Source organism: Schistosoma haematobium, chromosome 6, assembly GCF_000699445.3.
Source record: "Schistosoma haematobium chromosome 6, whole genome shotgun sequence".
Classification (NCBI taxonomy): Eukaryota; Metazoa; Platyhelminthes; class Trematoda; order Strigeidida; family Schistosomatidae; genus Schistosoma; species Schistosoma haematobium.
Window position 1 is genome coordinate 15,064,021 of NC_067201.1, and position 22,181 is coordinate 15,086,201.

Genomic DNA, 22,181 nt, shown 5'->3' on the forward strand with positions numbered 1-22,181 from the left:
AATTTGTTCGTATTACAGATGGCAATGGTAACGAGGTTAGTGGATAATGATCCTAAAACCTCAATGCGATATATTTTGTCGTACCTCATGACACCTGAGGTGGCCAGTAATTTCACGCTACTTGGCACTTCTTCAAAATGAGCACTTCAGAAATGCCGGTTTTACGGCTGCATATGAAGTAATCTATGTCTATTATTTAAACTTCAGGTGCATTGACAAATCGCTTTTTGTCATCCTCTGTCAATGAAAAAGACGTTTCGAAGCTGTACGACATGGCGACACAAGGTTATTTTCACGATATCAGAGACAAATTGATAAAGCGTAATAGGAGGAAACAAGAGCAGGTATGCACTAATTTAAAGTGATAACTTGGCTATTGCTCTATAGTTATAGTCAACAGTATTAACGAACATAACCGTAAGTGAAGCTTCAAGTATCTGGCTGTGCCAAAGCATGTCATCTAGATATCGTTGTAACTTCTTTTGTTCTTTACACTTCAGAGTTCACAGGAAGATTATTTTCATTCTCAATAGTGGAACATACGTGGCTAAAGGAAGTAATTCGTGAAATGTATTTTACGTTCTACTTATTTTTTTTTTAACAAACATTATTTTGTAAATGAGCTTACTTTATTACTTACATGGGAAACTATTGAAGTGTTGAGAAAGTGTGCTTGATTGTCAGTGAAGTTGCGATTAAACACACATGCTTTATTAATAATACATCACCTGTTTCTTTTTTTGGAGATCTTTTCAAATAACAATGAATTGGCAATTACAATGAAAATGCATAACGATTGATACTCAAGCTTCTGCCATAATGTTGTGTAGTGATACGCTTTCCCTTTTCAATAAATTTATTTGGACATATACCATTTTTCACGTAGATTGCAGTTTCAGTGTGGTGTGTTGTGGGAATAGAGGCGAACACAGGTGACCTTTGGTGTTATGCAAAAGTAGACAATCCAGCGTATATTTAGGCGAAAAGTAGACAATTCTGCGACATTCGAGAAGCAGAGCGACAAAAAGGGTGGAACCCGCATCATTTCTCCCGGACAGGCAAAAAAGCAGACATTTTTGGCGCGTTTCCCTTTTATTTTCCAACGCATGTTCGCCTTTTATTTCCGCTTTATTAGTTGTTTGGGTAAATACAAGCTATGTTATGAAGATATACACTGGTCAGGTACTTGTAGTTCTCATTTTGTTAGTGTTAAGTCAGCGCTAAATCTCAAACCAGAGGAGTGGCTATGAAAGTTGTACTAACTGATGACTCCTTTATCCTTGATTGTGTGCATATTACGAATCCCAAATCTAATACATCCAGTTTTGCTCAGCTAGATCTGCCTGCTTTAAGTTGAACTACTTCAGGAGTTCTTATTTATTATATCAGGTTGAATACTTCTAATTATCACAGTGGCTTGCCTGACTTTTAGTTTTTATTTTTATCTGACACGTGGAAGTATTGCACACTCAATTTAACTTGAGGTAAAGAAATATAAATCTATCCGACTTCTATTCGGTTTAATTGTAAGTTACAGTCATAACCAACGTGGAGTCTGGTACAAATGTTTGTAGCTCAAATCGCCATAGCAAGATGAAAAGAGGGTTCAAATAATGCAGTAGTAATGATAATGAGAAAGGCAATATTAGGGATATGGTATTTAAAAATTAGAATAAAGCAATAGATCTAGATTAGGATGAATATGCACTCATTCATTCTGTATTTGAATCTAGAATCGACGGATCGTCAGTATTGGTTTTCGCATTTAGTCGCTCATAGTCTCCAGTTGGACAGCTACCTTAAAAGACGTTCGTGGAAGTCAGCTGCTGCGTGGCAGACCCAGGCTTCGATACTGTCGGGCCAACTGGCTTTAATGGAAATGAGGGAGGCGAAAGGGTTCTAATCTTAAATAACTTAGGAGTGTGTTCCACCATGAAGAATATTAAATATACCAATGAACGAGAGAAAAATATCACAGTATGTAAAAATCCAAGTGTAAAAGTTATATGTAGTGTCCCAACAAGGAACAGACAGTCTACGAGTTAGTGTACCAGATCGCATCGGGCCGACCACTAACGATGCCACAAGTATCCGGAGTTTGACAACGCCTTAACTAGTAACACCCTTAGAATCGAAGTATGCCAACCCACTCAAATCAAAAGTCATGAATGAAGGAGTTCGAAGATATATTTGGAAGGTTATCAGTATGTTGAAGGAACGTCTGGTTTAAGCTGGCTAGTAGTTGAAAAGAATGAGTAGCACAGCGTACCCACTCGTGGTCTGGTGCGGATGCGTGACCGAGCGCCTTCAGCTAGGTGAGTCCATTAAAACGAATGTGGTCAGCATCCAATGTCGAAGACATAAAGAGCTATTGATTTTGGGGATTTATTTGCCGCTATAGAATCATCAGTTAGTACAACTTTCATAGCCACTCCTCTGGTTTGAGATTTAGCGCTGACTTAACACTAACAAAATGAGAACTACAAGTACCTGACCAGTGTATATCTTCATAACGTAGCTTGTATTTAGTTAAACCATCAACTGGGTAATGATGAAAAGGTTGAACATAAATATAGACCAACAATAATAAACACTGCAACAAGTCTAAATCGAATCTTATACTTACTACAGTATTTGAGAGTCCAATATCCACATTATTCTTCTGCTAACTAGTAGCAAAGTGAGTAAAATGATTGTGAAACGTTATTTTTTGAGGGTATAGAGTGAGAATGACAATGCTAAATATAGCGAATGTCTCATTTCGTCTCTTTAGATCGTACACGGCATACATATCTACAGTGCCTCTAGTTCCTAATCCTGTACCATTTATTCTAAAGACTTTAACTAGTGAAACTATATTTCATGGACGAAATAAACAGATACCATCTCCTAAATTTTTTTAAGCGAAGTCCACTCATGCACACGGACACAGTGCATTTTTATGTGATAGGTGATGTCATTTCGTGATGAAAACCGTAACTCTGATCCTAATTAGGAATGATTTTGAGACTTAAAGATCTGTTTGGATCTATATTAGTGTTAAAGAACATGGACAAACTAAATCCATTAGGACGAGTTCGTTGTTTTTTATTTACAGGCAGATTAACTTGTAGATGTTAATAGACTAAGTAATCGTATAAAATCTCTCCACGCTTTGCAATATTATTGTTTTCTTTTCTATAAACTATCCATTTATAAAAGCTGCCTTCTGATTGGCTAGAGAAGTAGATGAAAATTCATCGCGATTGTTTTAATTTCGTTCCCATACAATACTTTAACCGCCCAGTGAAGTTTGAGTAAACAAAAAACTTAAAAGGAAACTATGAAGGTATATTGTATGTACATTCTTATAACAGAGAAATCACGTTTCAAATAGAGTCTTCTGAATAGGAAATGGAAGGACTATAACTTGGATGTATTGATTCATGGTAAATATCTTGTTCAAAATCATCATCAACATCAAGGCACAAGCTTGGATCGAGTTGATTTGAATTAGTTTCATCTACTATAGAGGGAGGAAAATAAGTTGGGACTGGTGGTGGATTAGCAATTAATTCACGTCGACGATTTCTTAACCAAGAGTCGTTCAAATGGCAGTAGGCATGTACAGGCCCTGGTGTTGTACCTGTTACATATATAAGTCCAAGTTTTGGATTAATCCTCACAATCTGGAGAGAATAAATATACGAGAATATAAAAAAAGCACGAGAAACTGTCTCAAGGTATAGATATATATATTCTTAACAAGTTCAATAGAATAAAACTAATAAACGTATTAGGTCCTAGTTCAAGTAAGCTTCCCATTTAATTGGAAGCTGAGTTACTTGCTTATACTTGTGCTCTTAAAAACTACTTGATCACTTTCCTTTTATATTTGAAACAGTTCTGTCATTACGTTTACGTCAAAGTTCAGGTGGTTTCATTTGAAATTTATTATCTATGGGGTTACATAACCTTGTTGTAAACTCACATTTAGTTGCTAACAGATGGGAGCAATCGTTCGGAAACTATGGATATTTAAATCAATTGAACAACCTCAGGCCAAAGAGATTATGTTTATCAAGTAATATATAACGTCGTTGATCGCATAGATGGAATGTATCCTCGATCAATGGCAAACAGACTAGCTCTATAACGAACCAACGGTGACTGATATTGATAGAATCTGCTAGAAATCTACCAGTTTCAATTGCTAATTTATATGTACACGTTTTTCGAGCAATTTTGATAAGTCACTACCAAAAGAGTACAGACCTCCTGCTTCTGATAATTTTTCATAATTACTTGAAATTCAAATAGTGCTATACAAAAAGCGTAACCAGGTAATCTAGAAAACCTAGAAATTTAATGCGAATTAAACAAACTTGATTACAAAGCTAGATGAGTATAATGTGATGTAATTTACTTACTAAGCACATATTCATGTGCTCAATGAATGATACTACCTGACTGCTTAGGCAAAAATGGAACTCGAACTTAGAACCTAGTGTCTCTACTAATTAATATAAAGACTTCATCTAAAAACCTAATCAGTAGGCTCAAGTATCCAGGTCATACCAACAATGAAATGTTAACATATATTGAATGATAGAAGTGATTGTTCGTTGTATTCTTCCTGTGATTATTTGCTAAGCTCCATACTATTTCTGCAGGTCTATAAAACCATAATTCACAATAACATATTGGAGCACATTATCTTCAAAGTAACTGAATTGCTTGATCATTGAGATTTAGAATCTTATAATATAGAATCAGAGGAAGCCAAAACAGTTTTTACTGTTAGATATTATTTACTACTAGACTAAATAAATTTTACTGGAAAAATCAGACGTATTTAGGACATTTTTATAGTGCATACAGCTTGGTGATATGCATCAATGATCTAAGGTATTCACAAACACACAATAATCAGACATATATGTTTGCACAATATACAGTAGATTTTACCCGGTGTAAAGTGTAGTATAATCATTTATATTGATAAATCGAAAATTGGGAGGGATGTGAATTGGAATCTATAATTGAAAATCACTAAAAAAACATCCTCATCTTTATCAAAAAAAGAGTAATATCGGACAACGAATGCAATACCTTTTAGTAACAAAGAATGCAAAAGTTCATAACGTGGGGTTGATTAATATAATCATTGGCAGTGGGAGTGATGGTGGTAAACGTTAAGAAAATCAACAAAACAGTGGATAGTAAATAGTGTATTACTGTTTCAGATTGATAAAGTACTTACTGAATAGAATATTAGACACAATCAACGTGTAATAAGCACTGTAACATGTATTATTAAGTGTTAACACGTGTACATATTCAGTCTTGTTTTTGTGTTATTTATTTATTTATTTGAATACATAAAAAATGACACAAGAGGGTACCAGATATATATGCCCCACACAAAACAATGTAAGGTGCGTATAAGAAAGAAAGGAAAAAAAAGAACGATAACGACCACAGATTACTGTATGGTAGTGTAATAATAATGGTAAAAATGGGGGAACGAAAAGGTACAATCAGAAAGAATTCTTTCAGTTAAGGAGAACACAACCACTTTTTATGAAGAAAGTAAAAGAAGGTTACAGCAGGATCACTACTGGCTTCTATTCTGAGGCATATCTGATAACGTCTCTAGCCACTGCGTTGCACCATCTCTCGGACCCCAACCAGGGAATCGAGAAGGACCAACACAAGACAGTCCTTTGCAGTCTTCTTTCATGCCACGACATCATGTCATATACTGACCACCTCTCTGCTTTTTCCAACCAGTCCCAGAGTCGGCAAATAATGCACGACGTGGAATTCTCTGGGACAACATTCGTAGAACATGTCCAAGCTACCGAAGTCGATGTTTCAAGATGGTGACACCAATTGCATTATCGTCTCTGTGCCCGAACACACGATGCCGAACCTCTGCAATACTAACATGGTGTTGCCACTGGATGTCAGCAATCCTTCGGAAACAACGATGATCGAACACAGAGAGTCGTTTAACATCCTTAACTCGGAGAGGCCAGATTTCACAAACATAGAGCAGAACTGCTCTCACCAACGCGTTTTAGATCCGACCTTTTACAGCCAGACTGACCCAGACTGGCATAAGCCGCTCTAGTTTTCACTATACGTGAATCGATCTCATCACTCACGCCACCACCAGCACTTATGTAGCTACCTAGAGACACGAAATTTCACGTTTTTAGTGGAGCATGAACCTTATTATTACCATAATAATGATCTTTGCTGCGTGGTACGTTTTGCTAACAACTGATTTTAGCTTTTGTTTTAATACAAGGCTATTTAATTCACCACTGAACGGTAGGGTGATGTACGTACGGTTTTTTGAGCCAGAAATGTAGTAGGTTTCACTCTGCTATGACCTTTCCATCGATTTATAAATTTTAAATGATAACCATGTTTCGTCAATGTTCTGTTCAACATCACTTCATGTTTATTTACTTATTTTATGTCAACACATAGATAATGGTACAAAGAGGCACCAAATACATATGCGCCACACAAATCTCATTCGACATGTGTGAGGGCTGTGATACTGCCCGGGTGCCCAAACCAAAGAAGGTGGTTATCTTAGGGGGCCACACCCCGAGCCTACGACCTGAAGGTCTGATCCACAAGGCAGTGGAGCATCGTAAGGAGATGCAGTCCCATGGAGGCCAGTGACCAACAATTGGTTCATACGCCATTTGTTCCCGCAGGATACTGGAGCCCATGTGCACCATTGGTTTTGAACCCGGTTAAAGCGCCGGACATTCGCTTTTCGTCCTCTCATTTTCGCAAACAACAGTAATGCCACGAGAAGGCAGTGAGTAGGACTTCCCTGGCAGAGGCTATATACGCGTGGCCGTGTGAGAGCATTTCGAGAGGGAGAGCGGACTCTCCCCACTCTCGGACGTACCAGGGCACTAATATATCACATAGTTCTAGTAATCTCCGTCTTCTTACTACATTATCCAAATTTATCAAAGGGACTACAAGTATCAAAAGTCTAGAACTAAATTTGTACAAACCATCGCCGAGCTTGCTGTTCAGTCACAAAATATTGATGTTCTACTTTAAATGGACACTGGATTATATATTTTATAATAATTAGTCGAATAGCATTAGTATCACTTCCTATATAAACGTAGAACCTGATACAGGATACTGGGAAATTTCTACTAGAATCACAGATTAGAAATAGAAATCTCACTAACGTCTAAGACTGCACTTGATTTACAAGTTCATCTATCATTGAGGAGATACCACATATAAATCAAACCATCAGAATGGTCGAGGGACGTCGAAAATAAGATTAAATAAAATAAATAATAATTTTAATCTAAACAGAAATTAAAATCTATTTATCAATAACTAATTAGAAAGTCATTTCGAGAGACTGCTTTACAGTTGTAGTCCATAATTGTTAACTTAATCATAAGTGATGGATACGATCGACGTTTATTAGCCCCTAATTTTACGCAGACATTAGTGATTGTGAAGATTTATTTGCTGTATCCGGTTGACTGTTTTGTGACTAGTATTTCTCTAAGTGATATCGTTTGGTACACAAATAAAGATACTGAAATAGCGGGCAGGAATCAAGCCTAATCGTCAAGTTTTCGTTTTACTGGTGACTGGGTGACTTAGTTTGTGTTAATAATTAGGTTTCGTGAGCACTTAAAACCCAACCACACTACCACTGTTGCACTATCTACCTATCAGTCAGGATTCAGCTCATCATTTTAACATACTAAAACATGCACATTATCATAAATCCTGAGAACACCTCTAAAACAGAAGCACCAAAAGGGGTTCATCTGAAAACATTCATCTTGTCTTTTTTAATATTCACCATATATATTACCTCAAACTGAGTTATATCCTTAAAGTTTACATCACGGACTAACCTTAATTACAAAATCAATGAAAGCCATGAAGCACTGGATAACTGTTTCGTCTTAGTACTAGACTCCTCAATAATGTTCACCCGTGAAGCCATCAGGAATCAAACTCAGGATATTCAGGTCAACTATCTCCACAATCCCTTATACTTAGTCATGAGACAAATATATAAAAGATTCTGTAAATTGTTTTAGAAAAAAAACAGAACTTGGCTTACCATTACACCACGTAAGCTTCTGAATCGATTACCCATAACACCTGCCATACGTTTGCCTCGAGGGATTACTCCCTGAAAAATGGAAGAATAGTTTAAATGTGATCAGGAGAAATAAAGTAAAACGTACAAATTATATATACACATTTGTAATATGTGATAGCAATGTGCTACAATACTGATAATCGCATCTTTAATTAAAATATATCAATAATAATACTCCTAGTTTAATGAAATATACAAAAGAAACGGAAATGCAGAAAAACTGCCCTCTTTATAATATGTTGAATATATATATATATATATACTGATTGATCACAGAGTAGTAACCAGTGTTCTGCTTGTTTATTTCCTAATCTTAGTCGAATGCTATCGGTCAAGCATAGAGCACATGATGACAAGTTGTTTGGACTAGTGAATACATAGTGGTTTGATTTTTAGAGCTTGATCAACACTAACAAGAGACTAAACAGACATGGTATTAGCTACTACTCAGTGATCAATCAGTGCAAATTTGTTAATTATATAAGTCAGTCGCGACCCAAAATACCAATATTAAACGTCCTTAACTGTAATTTTTAAGTGAAACTGGTTCGAATCTTACAGGGAGGTAATTAGTTTGAATAACTGTTCTACTTACTTCAATTCCTGCATTACTTCCCATTCTACGATGAAATTTAGTAGAACCATGAGCAGCAGGTCCGCCTTTCATTCCCCAACGTTCAATAACACCTTCAAAGCCACGATTAGTGCTGTAAGAAGAAAGATACTGAATTAAAATTAGTAGGTAAATTGTAATTACTGTACAGACGCCCAACTTTGAGAACAACAGGCTGGATTCCGTAAGGATCGGTCGTGCACAGACCAAATTGCGACACCACGGATCATCGTCGAACAATCAGTTGAGTGGAACTCGTCACTGTACATCAACTTCATTGACTATGAAAAGGCGTTTGACAGTGTAGATAGGAGGACATCATGGAATCTTCTTCGACACTATGGAGTTCCTGAGAAGATTGTCAACATTATTCAGAACTCATACGACGGACTACAGTGCAAAGTAGTGCATGGAGGACAGTTGACAAATGCATTTCAAGTAAGGACTGGAGTCAGACAAAGCTGTCTACTCTCTCCCTTCCTCTTTCTTCTGGTGGTCGACTGGATTATGAAGACCTCGACATCTGAGGGAAAACACGGAATACAATGGACAGCTCAGAACCAATAAGACGGTTTGGACTTTGCAGATGACCTAGCCCTCCTATCGCATACACACGAACAAATGCAGATCAAGACAGCCAGTGTAGCAGCAATCTCTGCATCAGTAGGCCTCAACATACATAAGGGGAAAACCAAGGTCCTCAAATATAACACGGAGAACAGCAATCCAATCACTCTTGATGGCGAAACTCTGGGAGATGTAGAATCCTTCACATACCTGGGAAGCATCATCGATGAACAATAAGGATGTGATGCAGACCAATATCAAAGTCAGAATCTTCAATACGAACGTCAAGGCAGTTCTACTGTACGGAGACGAGACTTGGAGAACTACTACAACCACCATTAAGAAGGTACAAGTATTTATAAATAGCTGTCTACGCAGGATACTCAACATTCGTTGATCGGATACCATCAGCAACAGCCTTTTGTGGGAGAGAACAAACCAACTTCCAGCTGAAGAGGAAATTAGGAAAAGACGATGGAAATGGATAGGACATACATTACGCAAATCGTCAAACTGCATCACGAGACAAGCCCTAACTTGGTATCCTGAAGGGAAGCGGAAAAGAGGAAAGCCAAAGAACACATTACGTCGGGAAATAGAAGCAGATATGTTAAGGATGAATAAGAACTGGAAGGAGCTGGAAAGGATTGCCCAGGACAGGGTTGGATGGCGAATGCTGGTGAGCGCCTATGCCCTTTCACGAGGAGTAACAGGCGTAAGTAACGTAACAAGTAAGTACACAAATAGTTTGACATTATCTTTTGCAATTCAGATAGCAGTTTAATATTGCTACTGTTTTATGAGGGGAAAAACAGTACAACAATACAATGCTGTCACACTAGTTAGTTAATTAAAGACAGTTATTTCTTTAAAATAAATTGTTAATAATTCGATTATGTAGAAAATAATGATCTCATGATAACTGAAACAAATTTAGGCATAATCAACAAAGTCTACATTGTTAATATACATTATACAATGGAAAAATATAACATTATACAAATTGGCGATGTAAAAATGTTGAGGGAAACATGATTAGATAAGATCATCAGTATATACCAGCAAAGAAAAATCTTCTAAATAAGAAGACTCAGTAACAGCTGATCTTCATTTACATATATACAGATGATTTACACATTTTTACAAAGTCAAAGAGCGGCAAGTATATTAACGTAATATCCACTTCTTCCACATATATTAGTTTTATTTTTTAGCTACTATTCGATTTTGTAGTATTTTAGATTACACATTTATCGATCCATTATATGATTATCACTTAATTTGAACAAGTTAGTAAGAAAATGACTGTGAACTAAAGCTTACTTACGCTTGTTACCCCTTGGCGGCATTTGACTCTGTTGATCGTAAGGTTCTATGGTAGTGTTTGTCACTGAAAGGAGTACCAAAGAAGTACATTAACCTTATACAGGCTCTCTACTCGAACACAACTGGTAGAGTGAGAGCTTATGGCGAACTGTCATCAGAATTGATTACCTCAAGTGGTGTTCGTCAGGACTGTCCACTCTCCCAATTCTTGTTCAACTTTGTCATTGATGTGCTTTTAGAGATAACACTCTCCTCATCTAAATTTACAGGGGTTGAACTTCTACCGGGAGGTTCACTTGTTGACTTAGAATATGCAGATGACATAGTTTTATTTGGTGAAGGCGCCGAAAAATGCAGAGTCTTTTGACCACTCTAAGCAACAATGCAAGCATGTTCGGGATGCGATTCTCCCCCTCGAAATGTAAAATGTTGCTTCAGGATTGGGTTGCATTGACACCCGAACTAGTGATAGGGAGTGAAGTAATTGAGCGTGTCGATCGCTTCGCTTATCTTGGAAGTCTCATCAGCCCTTGTGGTCTGGTGTGTGACGGAATCTCAGCACGGATATAGAAGGCTCGACTAGCTTTTACCAACTTGCGTCATTTATGGCGTAGGCGAGATATCTGTCTATCAACCAAAGGACGGGTTTACTGCGAAGCAGTTCGTTCCGTCCTACTTTATGGCAGTGAAACATGGCCGGCAAGAGTAGAGGATATTCGTAGGTTACTAGTATTTGATCATAGGTGTCTTCGAAATATTGCCCGTATATCCTGGGACCATCGAGTAAGTAATGGAGTTGTTAGGAAACAGGTACTAGATAAGGATGGCAAATCAATTGATGACGTAGTGAAACTTCATCAGTTGAGATGGCTTGGACACGTGTTACGTATGCCCAACCACCAACTGCCTCGACGTGCGATGTTCAGTGGTATAGGTTGGAAGAAAGGTAGGGGCGGCCAGACTAAAACATGGCACAAGTCCATGAAGTCACTGACAAGTGGTCTGAGTCATGTCGGTAGGTGTAGACTACCTGGTTGGGGACCGCGAGATGATAGCAACCGATGGTTAGAGACCCTGAATGACATGACTCAAAATCGTTTGCAATGGCGCAGGTGCATAAACTCTTTGTGTTCTCCCAAATTTTGATCTCCTTATTCCTCCTTGTCTTTTTTTTCTCTTCCCAAATTTATTTCACTGTATTATACCCTTTAAATAACATCTCCAAACACTAATTTTCCCGATTACTGCTTATACTCTTATTACCTCTACCACTACGGGATATGAGTCGACCACTGCATCTCTATGCTAATGTGGTGTGGCAACTCGAACTGATGTACGTACGTACGAAGTTTTACGTTGTTACTGACTGACTGACTGTCGAGGAGCATAGGCTGCCCACCAACACCCTCTATCCAACCCTGTCCTGAGCAACCCTTTACAGTTCCTCCCAGTCGTTATTCATTCTTTTCATTTCTGCTTCCAATCCCCAAAGCGATGTGCTCTTCAGCCTTCCGCCTTTCAGTTTAACTTCAGGATTCCGAGTTAGTGCTTCTCTCATGGTGCATTCTAGTGATCTCTATGATTTGTGTCCGATCCACTTCTTGTCTTTGCTTAATTTCCTCTTCATCTGGCAGCTGGTTTGTTTTCTACCAGAGTAGGCCGTTGCTGATGGTATCCGGCCAACAAACATTCGGTATCTTATGTAAACAATTGTTTAGAAATACTTGTGCATTTTTGATGATGGTTGTGGTAGTTCTCCCTACAGTAGAACTGTCTTGGCGTCCGTATTGAAGATTCTGAAGTTGATATCAGTTGACAGTTGTTTTGAGTTCCATATGATTTCCAATTGTAGGAATGCTGTCCTTGCTTTGCTAAACCTTGCCCTTACGTCTGCATCAGATCCTTATTGTTAATCGATGATGCTTCCCAGGTCTGTGAAGGATTCTACATCTTCCAGAGTTTCTCCATCAAGTGCGATTGGGTTGGTATTTTCTGTGTTGTATTCCAAGATCTTGCCTTTTCCCTTATGTATGTTGAGACCTGCTGCTAAACTGGCTGTTTTCACCTGTATTTGTTGCTGTTTATGAGATAGAAGGGCTATGGTGGTATAATTAACAATCTAACACGGTAAATTGGACTGAAGCTCTAAATTTGACTAAATGTTGTGTTGATGCAATCTAGCTAGTGGTGTTTGGATTGGATTTCACTTCATGTTGAACGTCAGTAGCTTATAAGGTGAATTACACTTAAATTTAATGTCATAAGACACCTCAAACTATATTCACTTAACTTTTAGTTCCGATTTTCAGCTAATTTACATTTGAGTTTTTAAAATGTTAACTAATGTGAAATGCTTTTTCCCCCTTAATGGTTTGTCAACTATTTCGCTTACTCTCCTGTTCTAGGTTCTTGTCTTGGCTGAGTGGATTGATATTACCAAACTAAAGTACACCTTTTTCCAGTCTCTCTGTAATAAACAGCTCATCTTCAAGGTAGATACAGATTTACTGATGAAAAGCAGTTATTACTTGACAGCAGATTAATCTCTACCTCAGACCAACCACCTTAAATTATTCGGTGGATACATCCAACATGCTAATTAAATACAAGTTGATCTACTAAACACTATGACTACACTTGGTATCTGATGGTCACATGATACAATTAAGCTGTTAAGAGCTCTTGGTAAAGGGATGGTGTTCGAACTCGTGACTAAGATTCAAATTTGAGTGCGCAAGTCAATGTATTATGGAATGATTAGTAAGTAACTAATGCATTCAAGCCAAGAAAATAATCATGTGTTGAAAAATAAATAAAGTAGTTTGATACCATATGAAATAAGACTGACTGATACGTTTCGAACTGACAAAACAGCTTTTGAAAAATTTATGAACAGCAAAAAATTACACAAACATAGAAATTTAATTTCTAAAAAAGAGCAACTTACGTTCTTGCAGTTATATCCAAACGGTCACCTACACGAAAATGATGCACACTCAAAGGCGTTCCTAAATTTAAGACAGGAAACAAAATTCACCAACTGAGATCCTTTGATAAAATGTTACAGGATGAATAAATACTGAGGTTTCTGTACTAAATGTATGTAGTTTATATTCAATATCAGTAAGTCAATCATAAACAATGTAGGGTCTGGAATAAATAGAGAGTTCATCATTTGCAGCTATCTGGGTAGCTGCATAAGTGCTGGTGGGGGTGTGAGTGATGAGATCAATGCACGTATAGTGAAAGCCAGAGCGGCTTATGCCAGTCTGGGCCATCTTTGGCGCCTTCGTGATGTTAGTCTGGCTGTAAAAGGTCGGATCTAAAACGCGTTGGTGAGAGCAGTTCTGCTCTATGTTTGTGAAATCTGGCCTCTCCGAGTTAAGGATGTTAAACGACTCTCTGTGTTCGATCATCGTTGTTTCCGAAGGATTGCTGACATCCAGTGGCAACACCATGTTAGTATTGCAGAGGTTCGGCATCGTGTGTTCGGGCACAGAGACGATAATGCAATTGGTGTCACCATCTTGAAACATCGACTTCGGTAGCTTGGACATGTTCTACGAATGTTGTCCCAGAGAATTCCACGTCGTGCATTATTTGCCGACTCTGGGACTGGTTGGAAAAAGCAGAGAGGTGGTCAGTATATGACATGATGTCGTGGCATGAAAGAAGACTGCAAAGGACTGTCTTGTGTTGGTCCTTCTCGATTCCCTGGTTGGGGTCCGAGAGATGGTGCAACGCAGTGGCTAGAGACGTTATCAGATATGCCTCAGAATAGAAGCCAGTGGTGATCCTGCTGTAACCTTCTTTTACTTTCTTCATAAAAAGTGGTTGTGTTCTCCTTAACTGAAAGAATTCTTTCTGATTGTACCTTTTCGTTCCCCCATTTTTACCATTATTATTATTACACCACCTTACATCAATCTCTTTTTTTCCTCCCCTTTAAATTCTCATTGTTTTGTGTGGCGCATTCTTGTACCAATATTTATGTGTTCAAATAAAATAAAATAAACTGGAATAAATGTAAACTAGTTCAAGTTATCATATCATATCAACACAGTAAAATGAACATACCAAGACGAATGTCACAGTAGTATATCAGTTTCAGTTTGGAAAGGACAAGAAGCTTGATGGCCTGTAGTAATAGTATCAATAGTGGATACCTCCAAATGCCTTGGTACGACCGAGGGTGGGGGGAGTTCGCTCTACCTCTTGAAATGCTCCCACATGGCCACACGCATACAGTCACTGTCAGGGAAGTCCTATTTACTGCCTTCTCGAGGTGGGGGTGTTGTTTACAAAATTGAGAGGACGAAAACCGAATGTCCGACGCTTTAATCAGGTTGGTGGATATAGAGCATTTGCCTAGGAGAGCTGGAAATCCCTGATTCTCAAACAATGATGCATATGTGTTCCAGGATCCTGAGGGAACAAGAGGCGTATGAACCTATTGTTCGTCACAGACTACCATGGGATTGCATCTGCTAACGTTGCTCCACTGCATTGTGGATTAGACTTTTAGGTCAAAGGTTCCGGGCGCGGCCTCCTAAGAGAGTCATATGCACCCAAAGAGTATCACATCCCTCACACAAATCAACGGTAACTACTACTGGCATTATTGTCATTCTGTGGTGAACATATATTTGGTGCCCACTTGTACCAATGTCTACGTGTTCGAATAAATAAAATCAATAGTGGATAAAGGGACTAAGCATAGACAATATAACCGGAGAAGAAAAACTGAATTTACAGGATAAAAAGTATAAGATGCTTTTAAAAATCAAGATCTAGAGAAAGACAAAGGACAAATGGACTTAAGTCATTGCAAGCGGTTATGAGCCATATCACTCGATTTCTCCAACCGCTGGTCGCGGCCATTGTGAGGATTTCAACCACGTGGTCTCCATCTATCTGAAAAACCCAAACAAGTACTCAGTGAATTTATGGGCTGATTCCACGTCTTGGTTTAGTCACCCTTAGCTTTCTCTCAACCTACTCCTACATCGCCCTGAGGGAGGCGCTGGTTGAGTACACATAGTAAGTGACAATCCTATTTCTTTATGAAAATCTACTACCTTACCAAGTTGCTACACTTTACACCAGTACTACAAGAAGAGATTGATGAGATGCATTGTTAATACATACAAGTAATAGTAGTGTCAACGATGATAAATAAGAATAAACATTTAATTAGTATTCAGAAAAGTGAGAGATAGAAAAGAATGGAAGTGGAGTACAAATTCTAATTTATTTCTCCCCTACCCAACTAACTATCGGATGAGGTTATTAGAATAACAACTCTATTATGATATTTAAGGAGACCATAAATAGGTGAAATGGGAAAAAATTAAAAAATCAAAGATAGTTAACTCATAAGCAATAGGAGCGGTTAAGTCAATGGTGGTAATATATAAAAGAAAGATTGCATATAAGGATATAGTACAGGAAGAAAGAATTAGTTCGTAGAAAGAAAGATATGAAGCGATTTTAATCTCTTCGTTTAAGGGAAGATAGATAGTGTATACACCGACGCCATTGAGATCGATTCTGAGCCATGTCACCAAGAGTCTCCAACCATTGGTTACGATAGTCACGCGGACCCCAACCAAGTAGTCTGCATCTACCAACATGACTTAGACTAGAAGTTAGTGACTTCAAGCACTGATTCCACGTCTTGGTTTGGCCGCCCCTAACTTTCTTCCAACAGTCTCCAACACTCTGAGCTATAACAAACTTTCAAACTAACAATCTTATATAAGAACACAGGTGAATCAATGTTTTGGTAAATTACAATTTAAAATAATAGGTCATTTTACTTCACAACAGGAAATGAAGTGGACTGACAAAGATATATTAATTAATATGGATGGTGGGATATCCGTGATTGCTACTGTGGAGGTTATGAGTAGATCAAACAAATTCTGATTAACTAACCAGGTTTTAAAGCAGCATCAGGGCTGACCAAAAAACGAGATATTTTACGCTTTGGTGGTATACCAGCTTTTTTAAATAAATCACACCACTCAGAAGTGAACTCGATAGGGTCAGCAGAAACTGCTCCAACCAATTGTATACCCCAACGTTTTTGAGTTATCCAGGAAGGAGGCCGTTTATTATTTAGCCAATAGTGACGTGGATGTAGTAGGCTGATGTATTTGTTGATCTCTGAAGGAGGTGTATAACGAATAGCATGATTGTCAGGGATCTGATAGGAATAAAAATGTAGAGACAAGAGTAGGATGGTTAACTAGGTATTATTGTTGATGTAGTCCACTACTTTCGCATATCACCAAATCGGTATGCGCAGAATAGCTTACGAAAGCTAAAAGCTAAATATTATGTTGTGTCATTCAAACGGTGACCCATTTCGTTTAATGGGATTATTTTAATCAATAAAACCCAGATAATGTTTATTAGCATTTTCAAATACTATGCCACAGGATTTTAAATCGTTTTCTTAGTTCAGTAAAGACAAACAACGTAACTCTGTTTAAGAAAGAATTAGGGCTGAAATGTCGCTTTTAGGCTGAAGATTAACGACATATGTTAGTAAGTTGACAGTCAAGATATTTTATAAACGTCTGAAATTTGACTGGTTTTCTTCAATTTCTTATTCAACGAGTTTGAATAATGTAAGTAGCAACGAGCTACGCTACTTGAAAAAATAGTTTATTTTGACAAGGATAGAAACAAACAAAAACAAAGCAATGGTTTGTGGAATGAAATTATAACCGTCATCTAAGCCCTTTTAGTTACTGCATGGTGCTTTATTTTAGGCTAAGGGGCAGCATGACAGGTACCTAAATTGGGCTATAATTCAATCATTGCAAGGATCGATACAACGATAGTCGATACATCCGTATTACCATCTATAAGATATAACACATGTTGATAATTAGTTTTACCGATGTAATTAGCTTCTTTGTGGCATACACATGATGTAGTAAGGTAAATGTAATGACCTAATTTCATGATAAGGGTTTGGTAATCGTTACATAAGCGAATCATTCGCAATTCTCACAAGTGAATATTAGATCACGATACATATGTCGATAATGGCTTTTGAGTATTGAAACATGAGCAGTTAACTCAAAAATGTACATCTAAATTTGTTCTAGAAAGTTAGATCTGTATTAGAATTCCGTAACATTACATGTTACACTCTCAGGTTGCATTCTATTTACTTCTTTGGAATTTTGAAGATCACATACACTGTTGGCTTGGAATAATAACTTTTAAAACCTTGGAAATATATATACTTCCAAATATTGAACTGAACTGGCTCAGGGTTTTAGACCCATTATGTACCAAGTTTGCATAATCAATCAAGTAGAAGTATGAGTAGACTGTGTGGAGCAGTGGCCTGAAGGTTGAAGCACTTGATTTTCAACCAGTAGATTTTAAGTTCGAACCTTGCAACAACGACTTAAATTTAGGCACATGAAGAGTATTACAGATATAAAAATGATGGTTATAGTTGAGTGGCAAACAAACCGCCAATTCAATTTTTATTTGACAATTTCTTAGTTGGATTGGTTGAGCATTACAAAAGGATGTTAGTAGCTGAGTCACATAAACTAATAAACCCACCTGGAAAATAGTACAGTCGATTTTCTTTCCAGTTTTAGTCCACAGTGGGTATAATCCTAGCTTGATTGCAATAAGACCGCATCTTTGTGTAACATATGGTTTCCATGGTACCTGTGCCGGTTGTTCAGTAACGACGGGGCTTGTAGAACTGGTTAATGAATCTATACGCTGTTGTTCTAAAAATGTCTTGTTTTCTGATGTAATATCTTCATCTACATAAGGACTAGCCTCTTGAGTAACCCAAAATGGCTTTTTTCGATTCATCCATGGATAAAGAACTTTGTTTAGGCTTCCCATAAATCTTACAGGCTCTCTATAAGTGAGCTTAACAGTCATTCTACAAGTAATGTGAAAACAATATTAGAAAATACCATAAGCGTACCTGATGAATGCTCCACCAAATACTTCGAACATTATTCGATACTTTGAGATGGGTAGAATGACAAATCTTCCCAAAGGCTGAGTAATAAACAAATAAATATATTTGCGAAGACACTATTAAATAATCTGAAAGAGATATTTAAAAACACAAATGTATCAAATTATCGTACAAGAAAATTTATTCTGTTGTAAAAGGGATGTAAACCAAAATCATATAAATAACTAAAACAAAGAATGAAACACTATTAAATTAAGAGGATGAATAAAATGAGGCCCCTGATAGAAATAAAGACGTGGTATTCTTATTTAATATGGGTTGAATAGTTACTGACCTTTATTATACATTAAAGCTTTTCAGATGAGATTAATGATGTATAACTAGCAAATTTACAACGTTAAGTTCACTTCACCTAAAGTGACCGGGATAACTCTGCTAATTTTTTGATCAGTAAACTATGTATTTAACACTAACAAATTCGAGTGTTCATGTTAATATTGAATAACGCATGAAATTGAAATATGACGAAATGAGTAGGACATTATAGTATGAAAAATCTGTATTTTAAGTGTAAACGCTTGTACACCAAAACCAAAATTTATAGACGGACTAATGAAAATAAAAACAGAAAGTCAAAGATTTTTGTGCAAAGTTCATTCATTCATAAGCCTAAGTAGCACTTTGACATAAAAGCCGACGTCAGTTCATGATAAAAAAAAACCCTAACTCCTAAATCTCGATCATAACCCTGACTCTTCACACTTTTGATCCAAGTTGGTTTTTTCAAAGCCATTAAAAAACTACTCAATCTCAAGCTCGTTTGATGAGACTATAATATATGGACGAGCCAATCAGAAGAGTTTGAGAGATTTCAATGTGACAGCACCAAGTTAAGTACCTGATGCTCACGTACGATCGCCTCACAGCGGATTACAGAGACGTAACAATTGGGCGACTATAATAAATGGGGCGACGGGACTATAGTTTATGGACGAACAAATCAGATTTAAGTTAGCAGGTCTTAAATTTTGGCGCTAAATTCATTCACTCATTTGACTAGAAACCGTTTCGTCACTATAACTGATGTCAATTCGTGATAAAAACATTGAATCTAATTTCTAACCTTAACGTTCAACTGTAAATACTAGTACTAATTCCTTGCACTAATTTATAACCCTCATGTAGGTGGACATTTTCAAGACCATGTTAGCGTTGCTCAAAGATCGCCCATAAATTATAGCCTTAACGGTCAAAATGTGATTCAAGAAGAACTTACGTTGACCAATATAGATTACAACGTGCAGCCTCGAGGCTGTCAGATCTGGTAGGTCTACGTCTAACATAAAAGTCGTTAATGTGCTGGGTGTGTGAGTAGCCTTGAGATTATTTAGAAGAAAAAAAGACTCAGAAAGCACATTGAACCCACTTACATTTATCAACGGAAGTAAACGAAGAAAATTACAAGTAACACAGATGTGAGACAGACAATCCGATGTTTGCCCTCAAGGCCACAATTTGATATACAACGTCCAATATGTGTTTACTACAGTCTAATCTCAAAGATTTTTATATTGGCATTTGGCTATTGTGGTCTTGTATCTTAAGTGGGATTTATTTTGAAAGAAGAGAAGTAAATATTTTTATTTCTACTTTTCCAATGACACCAGACTTCAATGGAACACCCTTTTGTTTAGATTCAGATTTGTGTAGTAAGCACAGGTCTATGGTCTTTTCTAGTATGCTTGTGTGAATGTCTATTCTTCTCTTGAATGAGTCACTTGAGGGTTTCGACACCATCGTTTCGTGTAACTGGTTCCAAAAATTAATGACTCGATGTAAAAACCTGTATGCCACAGGTATTTTGTTCGTTCTTGGCTTTTCTACAAGCCTGCTATGTCCTCTGAGATGTCATAGTCTGTTAGGAATGAAAAAAGAGGATGTGTTGTGCCCAAAGTTATTTGTTAGTATTCTATACATCAAAAGCAGATCACCTCTTAATCTGCGATAGCACAGAGTAAAGAGGTCTAGATTTTCAAAACGCTCTCTGTACCTTTTCCAGGATATCCGAGTCGCCTTTTAAACAGAGGCTTGAAGCATGAACGCAGTTTTCAATCTTAGTTCTCACTAAGGTTTGTATAATATGGTGATCATGGTATTATCTAACTTAATGAATATCCGTCTTAGAGCTCATAAGTTTCTAAACCACTCAGCTGCAACTTCGTGACAATGGGCCGTGGTCTTAAAACCATGACTCACAGTCACCTCAAGATTCTTGTGAGGTTGAATCATGGGTACAGGCACTTTTCTTATGTCGTGTCTAGCGACTTTGTATCACCAAAGTGCATGTATACGCACTTTACCGTCTTGATAGACAACATCCATTTTTTAGACCAGCTAATCAGAATATTTACGTCTTTCTGAAGTGCACATGTATCTGCGTCGCCTGTTATGTCTCGCCAGATTTATGCATCACCAACGTATATTGACACTGAAGACTCAACTATACTTAGGTCATTTACATACAGTATAAAAAGTAAAGGACCTAAGACAGAACCTTACGATACCCCACTATGTACTGGTCTCCAGGTGGAGCACTTAGAACTTACTCTTACTTTCTGTCTACGACCTACCAGGAAATCCTTAATCCATTTTGGGAAAGGTTCGGCATTTCACAAGTTTTCCAGATTCAAGAGCAGTATATTTGTTGGGACCTTATCAAATGCTTTGCTGAAGTTGACAACATCCACTGATTTTCCATTAGCTAGAGCCTCTATCCATTGCTCATTTGCTATGAGGAGGTTTGTCGTGTAAGACAAACCTTTTTTAAAACCATGTTGTTCACTGTTTAACTAGTTGTTGGTTCCCATGAATGTCATTATGGCCTTTTTGACTATTCTTTCCGATGTTTTAACCCCGACACTCATGAGGTTGACAGGTCTGTAGTTTGATGGAAATTGGCATGGTCTCCCTAACTTTTATAGGTTCCCGGTAATAGCCTTTAAAAGTTATTATCGTAGTAAGAATTTATATCATCCAGAACACCTATAACTCTGGAATTAATTTCTATCTAGTTGTTCATATAACTATTGACCATCGCTAAAACGAAATTGTCAGAAACCCGAAAAATCACTAGTGTTAGAATGGATCATGAATATGCGAAGTTTATCAATGCTGATGTCCGCAACCTCTTATTAGGCAGAAACCGCAAACCTGATAAAACCGAACCTAGAAAATGAAGGGAGAAGTCGAATTATAAATAGTGGTGAATATGTCCATTTCCATTTAGTTTAAACTTACTTGTCGTAAAGCATTCGAAGTAGGGCGTACCCAAACAAATGCTAAATGCGCATCCAGTTGCTTTAATTCAGGACTTACAAAGTTAGTATTGTAACAGCTTAGGTTGATTAGTTAAGTGTTGACCTCAAACAACTAAGTATATATCAAAACAATGGAGCTCAAGTAATAACTCATTTCCTTATTTCGTATAGGCATCATATTTAATATTATCCTAAAAAGCTGTGTGTTTGAACGGGTAACCTATT

At 37.4% G+C, this 22,181-nt stretch overlaps 1 protein-coding gene across 3 annotated transcripts in view; it reads right to left on the reverse strand.

Moving 5' to 3' along the window:
- The window catches only part of MRPL3_1 (54S ribosomal protein L3), a gene marked incomplete at both ends in the record, with an annotated part of 34,284 nt that extends 12,334 nt beyond the window's left edge, over positions 1–21,950 (reverse strand). Inside the window, 9 exons of one of the 3 annotated variants that reach the window (XM_051216937.1) lie at positions 3,317–3,668; positions 8,120–8,191; positions 8,757–8,868; positions 13,615–13,675; positions 16,605–16,875; positions 18,261–18,597; positions 18,643–18,767; positions 19,916–20,015; positions 20,070–20,157. In XM_051216937.1, coding sequence (XP_051065570.1) covers positions 3,369–3,668; positions 8,120–8,191; positions 8,757–8,868; positions 13,615–13,675; positions 16,605–16,875; positions 18,261–18,597; positions 18,643–18,674 — 1,185 coding nt within the window. Of the gene's footprint in view, positions 1–1,882; positions 8,192–8,756; positions 13,676–16,604; positions 16,876–18,260; positions 18,598–18,642; positions 18,768–19,915; positions 20,016–20,069; positions 20,158–21,936 lie in introns of those variants that run through there. The other 2 variants (XM_012941090.1, XM_051216936.1) reach the window with 2 other exon arrangements.
- Positions 21,951–22,181: the final 231 nt, after the last annotated feature.